Genomic DNA, 20851 nt, shown 5'->3' on the forward strand with positions numbered 1-20851 from the left:
TCTGGTCTCGGCGCGGACTAACACAGGTTACAATCGTGAAACACAATGTGTCCATTTACAGAACTGAGCACTGTTCCTAAGTCAGAAAGGTCTCGCCTACAGTAACAATGCGTTCATTTCTACAGGGATTTCTTACAGTAAATTCAGACAGTCACTGTAGTTTACTACAGGATACTACACAAGCACTATATATTGCTATAAGAAAGTACAGCAATATTATACGAAATTAGAGAAGTACTATAATTACATTACCACAGAAACCTTATCTAAATACCCGAAAAGCTTTTTTTGTAAGGGAAATGTTATGTTTGTCGGCCGTGCAGTCTTCAGGCTGGTAGAGTTTAACACAAAATTAAGTACAAAACAGGGTCGTAACGAACTGAATCAAACTGACAGGCTCTCTATCAGGTAAGACTAACCAGTAACCTGCAAAAGACGTGCTATACTTATAATTTTGCGCCCCAATAATATCCATTACAGCACACTTTCCCTTCTTCCCTTAACAGTGCTTAACGCACATCTGTCACAACACTGCCGGAAGAGAGGAGAAACAGAGGGCGTGTCGCTACACAGCCTTCAGACTATAGGGTCATATTTTGTTTTACTTTGTTAGCTTTGTCAAGGTTTTAGCAAATAAATATCAGAAGAAATTATTTCAGTTTGTGTTTCTCAGCAATAAAACCAAAGCGTACTGGTTGTTTTACTTTCCTAGCGTTTTATTATTATTATTATTATTATTATTATTATTATTATTATTATTATTTTATTATTATTATTATTTTTATTTTTTTTTGGATGACGGGGAAAACACTACCATATATCAATCCTGGAATTTCAGCAATATTACGAAAACGACTGCTGGAGTGACTGTGTAGAGGTAAGTATTAATGAAAAGAAACTGATGAACTCAAAATGATGTTCAAATGGCTTTTAAAAGGACCCAAACATCTAATTATAGTTTGAATATAGATTACAGCTTGATAGTGGAGCATTAAAACTCGTCTCCAGGACCAACATTTCACTGTGGTTCATTTTGCCAGAAAGTGACCAAAGCTATATCACATATCACATCATCAAATAATGAATAAACTAACTGCTGGAAATTGACTAACTGTCAATTTCTCTGTTATTTATTATTCTTTTCATTATGAAATCATTGCTCATTTTTTACCCATTGATAATTGTTATGGACCTTTCCTATCTCTCTATTTGTTATTACGGTTCCAACTGATTTGACTTAAGTTACCCTGTTTGACTTTATTTAATTAATCATTTGACTATTTATTTACATATTTATTCTCAGCTGAAAATGTATGTTGATACCTTTACTAAATTAAATAGATTGTATTTAATTTATCTCTCTTTGTCTCTTTTCTCTCTAGCATCTTAGTTTTTCATTACTGAAAAAGCATACATTTAACATACTGTGGCGTTCACCGCTATTAAGAGAGACACAGCTTTTACACAAGTCGTCGTGCTTTATTATCCAGCTGTTGTTGGCCAAAGTTACGCTGTACATAAGCAGAGCTTTTTCTAACAGCCCGCTCTCTGCCTCAGCTCACGTCTGACTCTCAGCTACAAAGATTATATACAAGGTAAATCAAGATGGTGCATGTCAATTCAAGTGAATGGGGCAACAAAGGTTTCAGTTCCTGTCTGCTTAAGTCTTGCGTCAGGCTCTTCACCATGCGTCTGCGATCCCGGAACTATTACGGTGGTGTGGGCTAATCACATCCCCATGGCTACTGCACTTCCCCTGGTTTCTGGTCAAGATTTTCCAGCATTTACACTCTTGCGCCAGTCTGCTGCACCACTTAAGGTGGAACGGAAAATTCGAAGAAGCCAACTTCAGCTTTATGATCCACATCATTTTGCTGCCTTTTCCGTAAGTTTTTTTTTGGTCGTTTTGATATTTGTTGTCATCTAAATTCAATTCAAACTAGCGGCTGTTTTCTCTGACTTGATTAGGACTCGGGACTTGACTTTAGACTTGCCTGTACTGGCTGGGGGCTTGACTTGAGACTCAAGTGTCAAGTCAAGTCAAGTGAAGAGGGTTTTTTGCCATTCCATCTATGTACAAGTACACAGTGGAGTGAAATTACAGTGCAACATGGAACAGAATAGACAGTACACAAAACAGACAGTACAAGTCAAGAGTGTCTTGACTTGCAACTTGACTTGGAACTTGAGTGTCAAGATTTGAGTGACTTGTTCCGACCTCTGGTGCTGCATACCTGAACATCTCAAGAAGCCAAAGTCACTCAGGGTAATGTTAATGCATTGTCTGGTACAGAGATACCACAGCATACCGTTACATCTGTGACCAAAACACAGCTGTTCTGAGGTCACCTTAGAAAGAATCACCACCTGGTTGGGTATTCTCATCGCCGTTTTCCACACTGAATCTCATCATTTAACCCTTCCGAAACTACCAAGGGACTCTGAACCTCTGAGTCTTTATGCTAGTCACAAACATGACAGGCGCTGATAAGAAGGCTTGATGCAATGGCGGATAGCAACAAATACTACACAGTGATTGGAGGGCTGAGGAAAATAAGGTGGAGTTTGGCAGAGAGTAATGATTTTGATTGGCCATTAGACACTGACAGTGATCAGATAAATAAATCAATTTTCACTATCTCAAAAAATGCAGCACAATAAATATCCCATCTGCATTTGGTTAGGTAGGCCTGCCCCTGAGTAGGCTAATGCATTATTAGAACTGCGCTGCTATATTAAATCTCTCTGGACCTCAGTATTCTCATAGCTAGTTCCTGCCATGCTAATCTTGCATAAGTAGTGAAAACACCCTTCTTGCAATATTGCACTGGTTGCACGTTTCCTGTAGAATTGATTTCTTAATTAATTTCCTTAAAAGTGATAAATAGCCTACTACCTTGAAATATTACAGAGCGTCTGATGGATTATACTCCAATTAAGACTCATTAAGGCCATTAAAATTCTTCCTGAACATTCCTAGAGTAAAATATTAGAAAAGTGGTGTGCAACTTTGTGTTGTTCTAGTACGCAAATCAGATGCCCTCTGTAAATAATTTAATAAATACTTTAAATTGTATGCATTTACCATAGCCTTTAAGTAGTTTTGTGTGTGTGTTTGTTTGGAAAGACAATCTTACTTCAATTTAAGCCATCGTTATTTCATTCAAGTAACAATACCTTTATTTGGGTATTAGTTAAGGTTACTGTTTTCACTTCTGTACATGTAGAAGCACAGATGTGATTGTAATGTCTGATAATATAACACTTGAAGCAAAGGGTTTAATGACTCACATGGTACCCTTTTTGTTGTTATATAGAACTAAAAGTGTTCTTAAAGAGCCATATACGACTGTTCTTTCATCATGGAGAAGAACCATTTGACAATGCAAAGAACCATTTATGCATCCAGTGGTTTTTTGAGTGTTTATGGTTGTATATAGAACCATGGTCTTTACTAAAGAACCCCTGATGAACCTTGTTGTTATAAAGAGTATGCATTCATCTGTATATTTATGATGCCTCTCCTAATGGAGGAAATCCATTTTGTAATTCTACATTAGAATATGTAAATTCTGAAGTTGCAGTTCTGAGAGTAGACACCTTTATTTAAACACTTGTAATAGACTACCCCTTCATTCAACTTGAGTTTGAAAAAGAATGTGTCAGTCACTGGAGGCTACAATCACCAGTTACATTGGTAAACTTTGAATATGCAAAATGATGTTAGCAGAACGTATTACACTTTTTGCCTTATAATTACATTTTGTATACTCAGACTTGTTGTTTACAGTATGTGACATTTTTGCCAATCATTTTATATTAATTGAAAATTTGACAGTTTAGGGACTGATGGTGGATCCTTGCTGCTGTTTACAAAGTGAAGTCAACGCTGTGCAACATGAGCAACAACACCACTTGCATGGAAGCTCAAGACCTTGTAGCCTCTGCGTTAGCACCAATGCTGATCTTGGAGCTCATCTTGGGGATACCAGGAACCGTCTTAGCGTTATGGATCCTTGGTTTCAAGGCTGCCTGGAAGTCCAGTACGGTTTACCTCCTCAACTTGGCGCTGGCTGATGTTCTGCTGCTCATTGGCCTTCCTTTCCGCATCGACAGTGTGATCCGTGGAAGTTGGATTTTTCACGACGTCTTTTGCCGCATCAACCTGTTTATGCTGTCAGTTAACCAGTCAGCAAGTATTGCCTTCATGACTGTTATGGCAGTGGACCGATTCTTCAGGATAGTCCACCCACACCACACCATTTGTCACCTAAGCATTCGGCGCATAGTAATGATCAGCTGTGTGGTCTGGGTTGCTGTGGTGACCCTTCGTCTTCCTCTGCTGGTGACCCAGCTCTTGAGATCATCTGAGAACTTATCTGTGTCTCTTTGTTATAATATTTACATGTGGACAGAGTCTGGGGTAGGAATGAAGGTGCATAATTTTCTCCATGTGGCGGAATTCATCCTGGCCTTCATATTGTTACTCGTTTGCTCTGTGCGCATCTATTACCACATACGTGATAACACCCGACTCAGAGAGCATCGCAGAGTTAAACGGACAGTAAACCTACTTCTGACTCTTGTGATCATGTTTACCTTCTGCTTCCTGCCCAGTTACATCACAGGCCTAGTGGCTCTCTTCCTCAAAGATGTCTCCTCATGCTCCCCATATCTAGTGGTGGGCAAGCTGTTCAGTGTGTCTTTAATTCTCGGCTACTTAAACTGCGCTCTAGACCCCATCCTCTACTGCTTATCAAACGCTTGTTTCCGTAATACAATGAAAGGAGTGGCCAACTCCACTGGATTCACCAAGTTCCAACTGAGTGTTAAGGAAACCAGATCACCTAGACATACCTAGAGAACTTATTATGACCAACTGTGCAAACTGTATTTGTATTGAAAGTAACAATATTGTGAAGTACTACATTTGCATGCTTTTTTTATTTAAACGGCCTACATCCTGTTAGTTCCTCCCTTGCCATGCTTTTTATTTTTCCCACTTATAATTGTGTGGTTTTACATACCAAAACCACTACATGACCATTTTCCAACCTCACTTCATCCCTTAGAATTAAACAGGTGGTTTCTGTTACTGTGCCTTTAACAGTGATATATGTGTATGAGCTCTGTTCTAATTGGCTGCCTTGTATTGTGCCTCATTCAAAAAAGCAGTTTGAGCTTAGATTCCATATATAGATCATATAGACTGGGGGGTGAATGGTATGTTTTGACTTTAACAATGTTTACATACTTGTTACATTAAAAAAGATATAGGCCTTTTAAAAGGACTGATTTACTTGCAAGATTAAATATTGTTTTTCACTGTAATTTTTAGGACTTCACTGTACTACTGTGTTGTTTGGGAATATATGTCCTATACCGCTGTTAAAAAATGTATTTTTTCACTTGGATTATGATGAATAAAGATGAACTGAAAAGAAATTAGTCTAATTATACGCAACCACTTACAATCTCTATTTTTTATTCAGCATATTTCACTTAACACATGTGACATACAAGGAAACACAACATAATGTAGGAAGCGAAAAAATCAAAAATAAGTACATAGCTGATCATTATGACTGTCACATGCGTTATAAACAGCCTGGATCTGCATTAGGGAGACTCCCTTTTTGTATGTTTTTCAGATCTGAAAATTCATATGAGGGAAAAAGTAAGCTTACATTTGTGGCCAAAGTGCTAAATTCAAGTGCCATTCTTAGTTCTTTTTTTTCTGTTTTCTTTTTTTTTGCACTCTTTCTTCCTTTCATTCTGAAAGGACACATTCAACTTGATGGACTTAGGTCAGAATGCAAATCATTTCTTCTGGTTATGGATAATGCCATTCACTGTGAATGAAAGTACCCCGAAGCCATCATTCACATTGTTAGGACTACATTTGCAGCAAAACTTTAGTACTGTCGATCTTCCTGGCCAGTCGGTGCTCCTGAATATATATATATGTATAGTAGTCACAAAGAGTAAAATGGACCTCCACTGATCAGTACAGTCAGAAACACATTACATTGTCTTAAGTACAAAACAAGATCATAATTAACTGTATCAAATTGACAGGCTCTCCAACAGATAAGACTATTGCTTAAACTGGAGGATAACCAGTAACTTGCAAGGGCCATGCTATACACATAATACTGTCCTCCAGTAATGTCCAGTACAACACACTATCTGTTCTCTCAAACAGAGTTGAAAACAGCTCACATACTGTCATAATATTCACAGAAGGTAAGAGAAATAAAGGGTTTCAATGCAGCAATAAATGAAATTACAAAAACAAAAGAGCACACAAATACTTTTCAGAAGAGTCTATTTGAAAATACTGACATTTCACCTGACTACTGCCTCGTAAGAACCCTGTAAGCTCAATCCATACAGCCACAAAGTATTAGGTTATCAAAGAAGATCAGCAATGTTCACAGCTTAAAGAAGTTGCCAGAGCAAAGCTTTGCTGAGACGTAAGGGAGCACTAAGGGTGCTCTTAGTGAAGGTGTGTGAGGGCATAGTGGACAGTGTTAGTTAAGGATGCTTCTTGGAATGCTTTAGGGCCGTTTCTGTAGTCCTGTAGAGGGCAAGGCTTGGAAACCAAAGGAGCCATTTAAGGATGTGTAGCCAGTGTCGTAGGGTTAGAGAGAGAATTCAAAGAGAAAGAGAAAGGGGCAGGCAGTTGAAACGAGACAGACAAGGGTCAGTCGTGGATAACAATTGGGCCTCGCATCCGTAGACTAGGGTGAGGGGGCACAAGCACAGGCCCCTGCGCTGGCCCCTGGGGGACCCTGCGCAGGTTGATCTGCTCGCACGGCTGCCTACAGGCTCTTCTTAACTGCGAACGAGAGAGCAGCCTCCTGGCTTTCCTGAGACCAAAAGAGAACAGGACATAATGACTGTTCACTCACCAAACCTTTTGTGATGAAGACTGAAGTATGTAAAATAACAGTGCAGCAGAAAACAGAAGTGTTTCAGACAGCATCGAGCATTTGGAAGCATCCTTACAATATTCCAATATTTCTTGTGCCTTGTAACCCAAGACTCATGCAAGAAGCATCCTGTTACATATTGCATCAGCACCAGATCATAATCTCAAAAACACTGTCAAAGCCACTGCCTGATCATTATCACAATCTCCTCATCCAATCATAAACACAATGTTCTAATGGGGCAGGAATTGAAAGCTTATCTGCAGCTTTGCTTTTGAGAGACTCATCGGATTTGTCCTTAGTGACTAAGGAACTAACTAGATATTACTGAACCCTTGTGGCAGCTCTGGGAAAAACACATAAATCTTTCTTAGTGGAATTGCAATGCTGTTATTGTATTACCGAAAGCTAATGTTGGCGTTGTGTTATCGTGACGTAGGGCATTTGTGTTTGTCTAAACCACAGAAAACTTCATTACCAACTTGCACTCCCTTGAGATTAACCTGTACTGCACTGAATGTATGCACATGCACACACAAACACAAACACAAAGTGAGAGAACAGAGGGAACAAAGATGATGCAGAAGAGCACGAACATAAAGTATTTCAATTACCATGAAACAAATTACAGTACATGTTGGTGAGATTGTTGTTTAGCAAAATATTGCAGTGTTGTAGGGTTAGGGAGCATATTTCTTTCTCTGAGAAACAGCGAATAGAAAAGAAGAAGACTTTCTACAGGTTCTGTGTCATGTGACAGTGATGGTGTTCTGAAAACAGTGTTTCCCTAAGTGCTTGTGAGCTCTGCAATATGAACCAGTGTGAACCAATGTGGCCTGATTATCTAAACATAATATAATACAAGATTGAGGCCATAATCACAATAATCAGGCGCCTGGCTCTTGTGTTCATGCAAAATGTATGAGGCTCATAGGCGCCTCGTGCCTCTGATTGGATCTAATGAGGAACCAAGGAACCATGATGTAGGCCCCAAACATCCAATCTAACAGCATATTATAGAATGAGCTGAGTATGACAGTGGGCACTTATACAGAGCCATATTCTGTAAATCACAAAGAAAAAACAAAAGCATGTGTGTGTATGTTCAGAATTTGAACATAACTACCAGGTGGATCAAATATAAATGAACTTTAATTGATTCTAAACACAGAGTGAACTTTAAACCCAGAGCTCCTTCTAGAGTGACTGAATGTGGAGGCATAAGCAGAAATACTGGTCATAAACATACTGAATGACAAATGCCTATGACTTAAAGACACTGCAGATGAATTTATGACACCCTCACTCTCTCATGGTAACACAGAGTTTCATGCTTCTTGACTGTTTTAGATGCAGAATATGTGGAAAGAGTGATTTCGCAACCTTTGTTTCCAGACAACCCCGTATGTAACCCCATATGATGATGTAAAGCATGACTGCCAGGCCCTGCCTCAGACCTGCTCTCATTTGTCTCAGCCTCTCTGAGCCCAGTTACAGGCTAATCTTTCAGAGCAGGGCCTCTAAATTTAGCCTGGCATCCGCTCCAGCACCGGGGATGAGAGTGAACGGAGCTGCGCCAGTCATGGCTCATCCGGACAGGGCATTAATGGAGAAGCATTTTCCTCCAGATTCCTCCCCAGCTCCAGCTCTCAGTGGGCTTAAACTCCACTTTCTTTGGAATGAAGTGCAACTACTATCTTCTTTAGGATAAAACGACTTTCAGCCAGGCTGCTAGATGAACCATAGTAAGAGTATAAAATCATACAGAGCAAAAGACATCAGTGAGAGGAAAATGCAGTCTGGGCTTGCCTATGATGAGTCAGACATTGCTCTCCATTTCATATGTAATGATTTGAAATGTTCAGAATCATTCTTTGAGCTGCAGACTCCACAGTTAAGCTGGTGCGGCCTCAGCCTGTCTAACATGTTGATGCGCATGTGTTTTGGTGTGGATGGAGCAGTGGGGCGGGGTCTTACCATGAGCAGGTGTCTAACGGCTGCAGCACTGAAATGAGACAAGCAGCCAGTCAATCATAGGAAGTCACAAACACACTGTGACCCATGATGCAATTGGGCATTAAAGAAAAGCTTCCTCTACATCTAGTTTACACCCCCACCCACAGATAAATAAATAAATAAATATTCATGTCAGTATTAATTTTGCAGCCTGGTTCATTTTACTTTGCATCTCATTTCCAAACAGCTCAGTGGTTACAGATCTTCAGATCTTACTGATAATCCCTTCAGAAAATGAGTACACATCTTAGTTGACAGATGTGTAGATCAGATTAAGTTGGAAGTGATGCTGTAGAACATATCTGGTAAAAATGAGCCATTAAAAGATACTTTTATCCCTTCACATTTCTATTGACTGAAAATTAACAATGTAGGATTTCATGTCACGTAATCGTTATCTGCATATTTGATATGATGCCAGCCAGAATGCTGGGGGGAAAAGTGTTCGGAATGCATTAAAGTGGACCTCCCCCCTTCATCAAGGTTCACCAGGCCAGTCAAAACAGGACTACTATGAATAATTCTGCTCAGAGCTAGCACAGAATTTCTCCACACGTGCAATAATTAAGACTTGTATGGAGTTTTTCAGATACTTTATTCTTGTTTTGGTACTAATTCATGATCACCTGCAGGTTACCTGTGGAGTCTTGTACAGCACATCCCTAGAGCTATAAATGTAAGTGAGGTCCTACAATTCCTATGATTTTCTGTTAAAAGATTCCAGAAAAATGAGCAAAGTTTTCTCCCCATGCTGCCATCATAAGCCTTGATTTCTACAGCCTACTAATTAAATAAGACAAAAAATATATTTACATTGTTAATTACAGGAACATACAGTTCCTGTAATTTGAAATTGCATGACACTTTTCAACCTGACCAACTTTGAATCAGCCTCTCTTGGCTATTACTAGTACTGGGTATGACCAATGTTGTAATTAAACATGTGCAGGCCCTGTCATTTCAATGTGTCACTGGCTGTTAACTGATGGCTGCATCAGTATGTGGGAAAATAAATTAGAGATCTCATGCCAAGTCAGTCAATAATCACCACAGGTACCAAACAAAGAGAAAAAGGGGATTCTACCTGGTCTTTGGCCTGATATACTGCTTTGCTTCTTCGTATATGAGATAGTATGAGGTCTCTGACCTGTCATGTGTTGTGTTTCCTAAACAGGAGTTATGCTCTAGCTAAGCCTCTAATTTGCTTCTCTATATATGAGCTAGTATGAGGGGGTTACCACTGGCATGTGCAGTGTCCTGAAGCATAGATGCACGAATGAAAAAGCACACAAGGAGATGCCATGATGAACATTTGTTAGGCATACCTGGTCTCCCTGGAAACAAGGAAAAAGCTGTCATCTGGTGCATCAATCCAGTTAGGCCGCCTCTTGCGCAACATCAAGTTGCTGGGTCGTAGGCTGGGGCCACTGGCGCTCCGGCCGTTATGCTGCTGAGAGAGGGGAGTAAAGAGGTGAGCAGGCAGAGAGTAATGCAAAGGGTAATGAGAAGAGAAGGAAGAGAAGCAGAGAGAGTTTGAATATACTCTGTTTCTCCATGACGTTATATTTCCTGTTTGGCGAGACTCCAAGGCTAAAAATATGGTTTACTAATAAAACTCTGGTTTCCCGATTTACAACAAACATAAACTGCAAAATGCTAACTCTATGACCTATAAAGTCTTAAAGCAAATGTACAATGAAAAGAGTTTGAGGACGTGATAACTGGTAAATTGTGTCTGCTTTCAGTGGAGAACAATGGAATCTATCAAACTGTGAGCACAGAGTAGGAAGTGGTCATTTGCATGGTTTGAAATGTTCTCTCAGAGCAGAATAACATAACTATTGTTCCTCCTTTAAAGTCAATCTTAAAACAATAGTGACCTTTTACACCTTGTTCACCTCATGTCCTTTTTAAGCACAATTTATCATACCATACCGTTTTAATGACAAAAAGCCATGTCCCATAATCTTTGAATCAGGTGAAGTGACTCCTACTGAAAATGTGTTCTGCATTGCTGCATTTTGATCATGTCACTGTGCACTAGAGGCAGGAAAAAAATAATAGCAACCAATAAAGTCACTTCATCTTTTTAATCTTTAGCTAACTCAGAGACCCTTCCTGATCACATCTTTCATTTAGAAATACGTCACAGTGCAGAAGAAAAATGCGCTAAGATTTGTGATTGGAGCTGACATCAATCAGCATTTTTCCCTTAAAACATTTTATTTTCTAGTTTTCAAAAGTTTTTTTTAAAACATCTGTATGTTTTGGTTGAATTTCTTGCATGGTGACTTTTTAAGTAAAAAAAGTTAACACATTCTCTACAGACTTTTGCATGTTTTAATCCACACGTATTGGTTATTTGTTAAATTTAACATATTTAACTAAAATGTAGTTGTTCTCTGTAGAGGATGCATCAACCTATTTCCACATAGAAAACCAGCAAAACATGAAAACTGACTGATTTTCAAACTTTTGCATGTGACCCTATATAGATCTTACCTCCAAAAGGATTCCATAGGGCATAGAACCAGACCCATTCTCAAGTACAAAATGGCCTTGTATAAGCATAAAAACACTGATCTCACATCCTTGCGATATAGTACTATATTCTCCAAAACTTTCAACAGAAAATGATTTATTTTTTAGCTTCATAGCTAGTTTTCTGGCCATACTGGCTTCTGTTACCTGTGTTTCTATGCCTGTGTGCAGAAACCCATCACTATCCACAAGAGGGCATGCAGCAGTAAAATAGCAGCAGGTGACTTACAAGATTGCATGAAATCTGTTGTTTATAAAGGCATAACCAAAACATTGGAGAAAATGCATCTCTGTATTAGTGGTATATTGTTTCTACACTTATGGAAGATACCAGTATTTATACAGTAAAATACTTCACATAGACTTTGTGCTTACTTTAGTAGCCTGAAAAAAAGAAAAAAAAATGGAAAAATGCCAGACTTTTCTTTAAATCTAATCTGAAACAAGATAGAGGATAGAAATGTCGTAAAGGCTACCTACCAGAATGGGTGCCACGATATGACCTTGATTTTCTGCAATTAAATAAATAAATAAATAAAAAGAATCAGTTTGTGTTTTCTAATGAATAATATAATTTCTTTCATACTTGATGTGCATGTGTTTGTCTGTAATCACCTTGTCCTGGTGCATTCCCTCTTCTCTCAGAAGACTCCACCCTGCTGTGATGGTGGTAACTGCGTTTTCCCAGCATGCTGAGGGGACCATGGCTAGGCAGTGAGGAGAGAAGGCGGCGTGGGGGCTGGACTTGCAGGCCGGGTGTACGATGAGAGCGCTGGACGTGAGGCACTGGACGAGACTCTGAAACAATAAGCACAAATGTGACCACTGTTTCAGCGGTCCAGCAAGAACAACAGGACATCTGTATAAAGAAGCAGCAGTACATCCCTGGTTTTAGTGATTTGGCTCACCAAGGTACTGCAGGATGCTGGTCAGCGTGCTCCGCTGGGATGGTTTGGGCTTTGTGGATCGCCCTGTCATGCCTTCTGCCGCTCGGATCATATCTACACATCAGCCAGCAGCATTGGACACACAGAGACAGGGCTAAGTCAATATGCCGCAGCAAGCAAGAGAGAGACTCTCAAGCACACACTCAGAAGTAGAATGGTGCGTACTGAATGGGTCAGTCTGATGGATGCCTTTGTGAAACTGCACCCTGTGGTACCTATCTCTCTGACTGATAGACAGCTTGTGAGGAGAACCAAGTAGAAGGAAATTCAATGTCAAATCACATTTGTGCTGCACAGCCATTTCTTCAGGCAAAAGCCATTTTTCCCCTCCTTGAACTCCAACACATTGATCTAACCATAAGGCACCCATTACTGTCCCTGTCTGACCAACTTCACCTCATTAAAAAATTCATTAAAACTTCAGGGATGCTGAAGTTGGTGCAAGATTCTGAGAGACCTTACTTTCTGTTGCCTTGGCAAATGAAGACTTCAGGTGTTGTGAAATGCAGTCCCTCTGCAACACTACATCTAAATGAGCCACACATTTCTGGATTGACTGCAATAGTGAAAAACGATATATCAACCATAGGAAATAAAATCTCATCAGAGAATCTTTACTGATACACAAACTTGTGAGGTGCATTCTGATTTGTTCATTAAAAAGTAGTACTCTAATATCACCAGATATTATCTTCGTTTTGCCATTGTCAAGTATATTTGGCTTTATTTCTTATTATGATTGACTATCATTAGTTCTGCTGGCCTCTTACACCACATTTGAATGCTAGTGCTACTGTATATTATTTGATTGCAGAGCAAAAGCAAAGCAGTACATGCACAAACTACATGCGAACATGTTTTTGAACCCTTAGAGGTGATTTTGTGGACACTGTTTAAGCCTAGTCTTGAACTTGCACTATCTGTGGGGGTTCAACATTAAAAAGTCCATTTAATTTAGGCTAAAGCTTAATATGGAAATTGGCCTGTAGGTCTGTAAAACCAGCTCTCAGAAAAAAGTATTCAAGTACTGTCCTGGAGGGGCAATAGCCAGCAGTTTCAAAACATCCTGGACACTGGGCCTCCAGGGTTCAAATTGATGATCCTTGTCTTAGAAAACAAAACTTGCAAAACTTACATTTTAGCAGAAATGCTCTCATTTCAAGGGCAACATGCTGATGGGTATACAATAGAACCTGATTATCCATCATGCCATGAAGTTGGCTAGAGGAAACTCAAACATGAAGGTGCATTCACAGCAGCCCAAATGGGTGAGATGCATTAAATAGGTGTGTGCACATCCACATTCACACACCATAAAAAGAAACATGTAACACGCTTGATGAAGGCATGGACAGAAAAGAATGACAGGAGCCAAAGGAACAGAGCTCAAGCTGTCAGCAGAAGCCTATTTCATATGACCGTCGCTTCATTCGGCCTACTGGTGTGAGTGTGGCACAGTGATGGACAGGTACACAAGACACATGAAACTACAAGGACTCAGATAAGATGGTTTCAGCCATGGTTTTATTTTTGTTTTTTTGATTGCCCACAGGACATTGACACCATGAAAACACAAGATAGGATAGAAAAGAAGGAGACAAACCAAAGAGCATGCCCCAGGGACCCCCATGCCTTATAACATGGAGATGTCTAAAAGGTCTTCTCATGGGTGGGACACACAAACACGCCTCTTGGGGGGAAGGGGGGTGGAAACAGGAGTGAAATGAAAGCAAAGAGTGGAAGATTGTATATGATAGAAAAAGCAACATAAAACTCGGCAGAGAAGCTTAGGACAGGCCATGATACAGGGCAGCGAGCGAGGCATCTGCAGGGCTCTGCCAATTTTAGTATTTACCGCCTAAAAAAAAAGAAAGCCATCCTCTAAAACAGACAGACTGGTTTGAAAAGCAGCTGTCAGGAATTCTACTTCCACAGAAATGCGGAAACAACAGCCGCTTGCAATATCACTTATTCAAAATTTGTTATGTGACCAACCCCCCCCACCCCACCCCCCCCCAAAAAAAAAACCCTGCAATTCTCACAGGGAAAGCAGAAAACCTCTATTAAAGTGAACTCTGAGGGTTACTGAAAAGTTTACTTTACTGGCCCTTTGATACAGCCTCCTAGGGGAGACAAAATTGCTTCTCAATGGTCATCAAAACAATCTACATTGTTTGTTTTACAAGAGGAGCAAATACTGATTGCAACGCCTACTTCAATGTGTCTATGGCCAAGTGAACTGCACTAGTAAATCACTGACAAAGCTTTAATGTCTAAATCGATTAGTGTCAAACAAGAGGTTTCTAACTCAACTGTGCAAACCTCCACAATAGTAACTAAAGGCATATTTAAAGAATAAAACCTGTACAAAAACACTGCATGCTAAATAACTAAAAACAAACCTGAACCATCTTCACTTACTGAGACAAACATCATTTTGAACCTCTTAGAGCCTTCATCCAATCAAAGGTTTCGATCTGAAAATGATTTTGCCATTACTTTAGATCTTCTCCAGATTACAGGTTTGGAGTAACATTGAGTGTTATTCACTCCCATTTCTTACACTCTATACCCAGAGAGAATAAAGCCACTAAAGCCTTGAGATGATTCATGATCTAATTACAAAACGAGCCTCAACAGCTTGTCAATGGCATTCTCCTTACGTGAGCTGTTTGCTACATAAAAGCAATTCAATCAGCCCAACTTTCCAATGCTTTCACATCTCTCTGGTAGGACAAAAGATTTTTTTACACTGGAGTATTTTCTGTCCTCCTACCTACTATAAACTCATTTTACGTGGCTCACAATCCCTTGGGCTATCCCATCACACATTGTAAAATACAAATGCTTTGCTATTGTATTTAAGAATTCTCTTTATTATGGACTGGTTCCAATTACAATAATAATTAAAAATGGTCTTAAAAAAAAAAACAAAACAAAAAAACAACAAAAATCAACTGTTATACACTTTTAATAAGTGCTTGTTCAGTGAGCGTTTACGTAATCATAACTATATTTCTTCAAAGAACTAAAACCATGTTATATTACCTTGCAAATTATGCCTGGAACTTCAAAGTGTTGCTGTAATAAACCACAGTAACTGTTTTTTTTTTTTTAAGAATTTCCCTAAAACAATATTTAGGCTGCAAAACCAGAGAGTTGGTCTGGAAATGCTGTTTACCACACATTTCAAAAACTGATAACCCCAAACATAAAGTACAAACCGATGCTGGCTTCAGCTCATTTTCAACTTGTAAAAGTTTCTCCAGCACTTCTTTTCTTACTTTAACTTAAAGTATATTACAGCCTGCCATAATCATGTGGTGGTCTAATATCGCACAAATGCAGCTCTATTAGTCTGTCTTCAGATGCCACTTTGTGGCACTGCATGCATCAAAACATTGATGGTCAATGCACTGTATATCCAGTGCTTGCATATACAAAATTATTTCTGCCTGAACCAAACTGCCCTTAGTTCACTCTTTCCTCTACTGTCCAAGCTGTCTCTCTCCTATACTGCCTTCCTCAAAGTGCTTAAGCCCTCTGACCTGAGAAAGATGAAGAGGGGCATATTAGACATGCTAAATATTGATTCACATTCATTTCACTTCCTGCTTACACATTGTGTAAGCTTGTTTAAGCTCATTCAGTCTTCCACTTAACTTGGTTCAGAAGAACCCACAAACAATACATTCACAAGGTAACTCCTTGATGGATATTAATTACAGGTAGCAAACCTAAAACAAAACAAACAAAAAAAAAAACTGCCTTGGTCTTGTAGTGACAAAGGTATTACATTCAGCATCACTTTTTAAAATCTGATGTTATGGAGCCTTACGATATCCTTGAAGTTATGCCTGAAGACAGGGACACAAAGTTACAGTACTTAACAGCCTGAGTTACACCTCAGCTCATGCAAACACATGCAATTACAAAATGTGTGCTGGATATGACCTTTGGGATGAAATGGAGCGAGCAACAGTAAAATGAATCATCTACTCTAATAAGAAAGGTGGGGGTAAGACAGATCAAACAGGAAACACTCAAATATAAAAATGTAATATTCACAGTGAGCATTACGTAGTATACATCTTTAAAGGGTGTGCAAAATATAGTTTCTTGTAGGCAAAATAGATTTCAAGGTCAATTTTAAATCGTAGCTTTAGTAAATATAAGGCTTACTCTATGCATTTGCAAATATAACTACAATCTACAGTAATGTTTAAGAAATGGTACAGGGGATCTACTCAGTTGTTTTTCATGTAATCTAACCCTTCCTCAAACTGAGACACATGAAATGTACTTGTGTTCCACCTTTAGAAATTATTTTTACAACAAAAACAAAGACAAAAAAAAATTATAATAAACTGAACTGAAAAGATGATTGCAACCCAAAATTATGGAGGACAGGCAGTCTTTATTGGAAACGGGGGGAATACAAAAAACAAAATAATATAATAATATAATAACAATAATAAAAACAGTAAAAGACAGAGAAATGGAGGGGAGGAATGGCAGCGAGATGTGGATACGTGGGAGTGGGGAGCAGAGTGGGGGGTGCGGTGACGAGAGCGTGTGTTTGTGTGCAAGTGTGTGTGTGCTTGTGTGTGAGTGTGTGTGGGAGAGAGAAAGACTGAAGTTAGGAATTTAAAGAGCTCTTACACTCCGCCTTTATAGCGCCACAGTTAATGGGCACAAAGGGGCGGCGCGCGGCCCGACGCAGCCTGATGAGGTCACGGCACATGTGACGCGCCAGCTTGGTGAGGCGCGTGGCCTGCAGCAGGAAGGCCTGCTTGGTCTTCATGGAGGATTTGGGACTGCCGCTGTTCCTCACAGGAACCATGTGAGAGGTCTGGCGCAGGGTGTGGCTGTGGGAACGCAGCTCCTACAAACAGGCGAGAAAGGTAAAGATGTCGAGGGGGCGGCAGAGGAAGGAGAAAAGAAAACGAGATGAGCAGCAGAAAGAGAGGGTGGCAGGAACACAGATTGTGAAAAAGAGGGTGTGACAATGAGTGAGAAAGAGCAACAGAGAAAGAGTATAAGAGAGACTTCACTTTGCCTATTTACTATGACCAAAACTGATTCTTTTAGGCTACCATCTGATCAATCTCTCCTTAATATTCCTAATGTCAATAATGCAAAGTGCTACTGAGCGATGGAGGAATTAGCCCTAAGCCAGCTAATTAGTCCATTTTTGTCAGTTAAATAAGTTCAGTGAATGTGCATACTCATATTTCATTTCAGCCAATGTCTCACACCACTGCTCACAGCAATAGGCATTCATTTAACTCTACACTAAAAAGCACTTACTAAATCATATTTGAAAGTCTTTCTCAAGAGATGAGCAGGATGACTCTGCTATTTGTATACTACATACACAGTCTAATGCCGTGATCACCAAACACCTAGGCGCTTACATTTGAAGCAGGGCTTGGTGGCGTTTTCTCTTCTGCTCCCTCAGCTCTGCTTGGCATCTTTAAGCCACCATACTTTTTCCAGTACATCCAGCAGGAGACACACAGGCGACACTGCATGTTCGGAGGACCCCAGGAATACCACTGAGGAGACTGCATGGCTGAAGAGAAAAAGGATCGTGTGACCCACAGTCTTATATAGAGGTCAGTGGTAGAGCAGAAACATTACTCTATGTTCTATGTTCATATGAAGTATATGGGGAACAATTTTGTTGAATTTCATATGAATTAAGACCCATATTTAAACTCAGCTTTAGCCTTAGTTGACCACGCACACTCACAAAAAAAACTGCAACTGAGATATGTAAAGTACCAATAAAATAATTAAGTTAAGTCCCATCTTTCATCCCCTGGCCTTGACTTCAGTGGCCATGAACTGCTCTTGGATTCATTTAAACAATAATCAATGTTCAAGGGTAATGGATTACATGTTGAATCAGACCCAGACACATCTGATCATTCTTAATGGTCAGCATTGATTCTTCAAAACCCTGACTAATCACATGGATCACAGTTTGCCAGCTCGGTAAATCAAATTAGGAAATGAATGAGCAGAAGAGCAGCTCTCACCATTGATTGCAGGACGCAACTTTCAGACATACAGATGTCCCAGCGTGGTGTAGTGAACTGTCTGGACCTCTATTGATTATAATTAGGTGAAGAGAGTCCTGAGGCACTCACCGAAACAGCTCTCACATGCACGGCCCCCACCAGCTGTGTGGAATCCGCCTGGTCCTGCTGCACCATTCATAGTGGCCATCTTGCCGTTACTGACTGAGATCTGGTTAGGGTTGGGCTTATTACTGTAAAGTAAAAACAGAAACAAAAAAAAACTCATTACAATGAATAACACTTTACAGTTTACAAGGGTGAACTGCATAAAAGCTTGAGGAAGGGGGTCAGTAGAATGATGTTCACACTCACTATGTGGGGATGTAGACTTGCTTCAGTTTACTTTCTGCTTCAGCTGCCTTCAGTCGTTTCTGAATAAATAATAAGAACTTTTAGCACCAGATACAATCAGAAATGCATTGAGTCAAAAACCACTAATGTAACAGAGCATGGAGCACATAATTCCTGACTTTTCTTTTGTTCATGTACTTTAAAATTTGCTCACCTGCTGCACATATCTGTCTGTGGTTTTCCACATGTAATAATACTCAATAATGCTAGTCAGGGACTTCCATGGAAGCTGAAAGGAAGAAGATGGCACAAAGTGAGAGAGATGACACTAACTCTTAAGGGCAGTAACACAAATGCATTGAAGCGCTTGTCCTCCACTGCAGAACTTTTTCATGACTTCTTCAATGTAGCACTGAATGCAGACGGAGACTGCAACATCTAGTTGCTCACACTAGGGTTGTAAGAAGATATCGATACACTTGAGTATTGCAATGTTATTCTCAAAAACACAGTATCAATTTTTAATTAATAGTTTACATGCAAAGATTTGTGGCAGACCATGGTTCATTTTATGTTGTGTTTAAAACCCCAACTGCTAAATGGCAGTGTTGTGATCTATATTCAGCCATTAGACTCTTCCAGTCCAACGTAAACAAAGAACGTAAAGGTACACTGCTAGCATTAGCAAACCTAGCTGACTAGTAACGCTACCACCAATGGCTGAACCTGAAAGACTTAGACAGGTGTTCTAACAATTTGTCCTACCTATCGAGCAGCATGCCTATATCTTTATTACAGCATAATAGCTTGTATTTTTCATGTTACTTCAGCCTTAATTCAAGTCTATCGTAGTCTTGTATTGTCCAGCTTAATATTACTACTTACCCCCAGATAAGGTGATTTAGGATATCAAAATATCCTACTTATTCTTTTAATGCTGGTAACATTTTCTGGCAAGGGCATTTAGATGAGGCTGAAGCCAGCTTCCTATTCCACAGCTTCTTGTTTGAATTTTTCTGTGCCACTGTAAATGGTACAGTACTTACATTCTGGCACCTATAAATAGTGTTGTAATAATAACTTCTGCACCATTTCAGGTGAAACGGCAAAATTAAAACAAAGAAGCTGGCGAACAGGAAGTCTATTTCAGCTTAATGTGATTTATGCTATCAAAATATCCTATCTACAGTTTTATATAGGGAGTTACCTATGTACCAGCATAAAAAGTAAACTTTTTCTTTTACTAAAATTTTATGCATATACTATGACAGGTTTCCTAAAATTAGATTAAAAAAATTGCAATATACTGCCTTGCTTAGAGTATCGCAATATATTGAAACAATACCTGCATTGATACGTATTGTATGCCTATATGTGACCCTACCCGACACAGACATTGATTACCAAAAATGCTGAGAAACATCTTTATAGATTAGCAGCATCCTTTCAATGAAATTTAAAACATTAATAAATTACACAGGTCTGTGGTTCTCAAACCGGTCATCAGAGACCCTCAGACAGTCCATATTTTTGCTCCATCCCTGTGCAAGTCTAGTTGGTTTTCATCTGCCACCATGTTTGAAACATGTCACTGCTGTTCTTGCTACATCATTTTTTTCGATAAATCTGTTTCCGTTGCATTTTTACACAATTCTCTTTTATCTTTAAAACCAACTATTCCACCTTGTCTAAGTGTAAAAACTTAGTGATATTTATGCATTTCTTTATTTCTGGCTTTGCCCTCCAGGGTTTTCTATATTTATTTTTTTTCAAAATCGGCATAAAAGACGTGAAAAACCACCTCTAATGAAATTTTCTACTAAATCTAAAAAGCTAAACTTGCAAGCCAAAGGAAAAAAGAGATGCATGAGTACCTAAAAACATAGCTTGTAAAACAAACAAAAAAAAGCACCAGTTATCTAGTCATTCATTTCATTTCCTATGAAGCTGAAAAGAAAAATCTATTAAGTAAAAGATAAATTTAAGCCTTGTTCTTAAAAAACCTAATAATTTTAATTATTTGAAGCAGAAATTG

At 39.3% G+C, this 20851-nt stretch overlaps 2 protein-coding genes across 4 annotated transcripts in view; one reads left to right on the plus strand and one right to left on the minus strand.

Moving 5' to 3' along the window:
* Positions 1-1749: 1749 nt before the first annotated feature.
* On the plus strand, positions 1750-5445 carry hcar1-4 (hydroxycarboxylic acid receptor 1-4). 2 transcript variants are annotated; one of them, XM_036572413.1, is made up of 2 exons: positions 1750-1885; positions 3839-5445. In XM_036572413.1, exon 2 carries the CDS (start codon positions 3899-3901, stop codon positions 4859-4861), a length of 963 nt encoding a protein of 320 aa, XP_036428306.1. In that variant the 5' UTR covers positions 1750-1885; positions 3839-3898; the 3' UTR covers positions 4862-5445. The 2 variants fall into 2 exon arrangements, with proteins under 2 accessions (XP_036428306.1, XP_036428307.1); XM_036572414.1 differs by having other exon boundaries at positions 1756-1885; positions 3844-5445.
* A 23-nt stretch (positions 5446-5468) lies between these two features.
* mta3 (metastasis associated 1 family, member 3) overlaps positions 5469-20851 on the minus strand; it is a 28231-nt gene continuing 12848 nt past the window's right edge. Inside the window, exons 10-20 of one of the 2 annotated variants that reach the window (XM_036572412.1) lie at positions 19031-19105; positions 18838-18896; positions 18595-18716; positions 17857-18014; positions 17102-17324; positions 12401-12493; positions 12108-12290; positions 11973-12004; positions 10277-10401; positions 8913-8940; positions 6810-6872 (exon numbers count right to left, since the gene is read on the minus strand). In XM_036572412.1, the coding sequence (XP_036428305.1) occupies positions 6825-6872; positions 8913-8940; positions 10277-10401; positions 11973-12004; positions 12108-12290; positions 12401-12493; positions 17102-17324; positions 17857-18014; positions 18595-18716; positions 18838-18896; positions 19031-19105 (1146 nt within the window). In that variant the 3' untranslated portion in view covers positions 6810-6824. Of the gene's footprint in view, positions 6873-8912; positions 8941-10276; positions 10402-11972; positions 12005-12107; positions 12291-12400; positions 12494-17101; positions 17325-17856; positions 18015-18594; positions 18717-18837; positions 18897-19030; positions 19106-20851 lie in introns of both variants that reach the window. The other variant, XM_036572411.1, reaches the window with a different exon arrangement.

Source organism: Colossoma macropomum, unplaced genomic scaffold (assembly GCF_904425465.1).
Source record: "Colossoma macropomum unplaced genomic scaffold, Colossoma_macropomum, whole genome shotgun sequence".
Classification (NCBI taxonomy): Eukaryota; Metazoa; Chordata; class Actinopteri; order Characiformes; family Serrasalmidae; genus Colossoma; species Colossoma macropomum.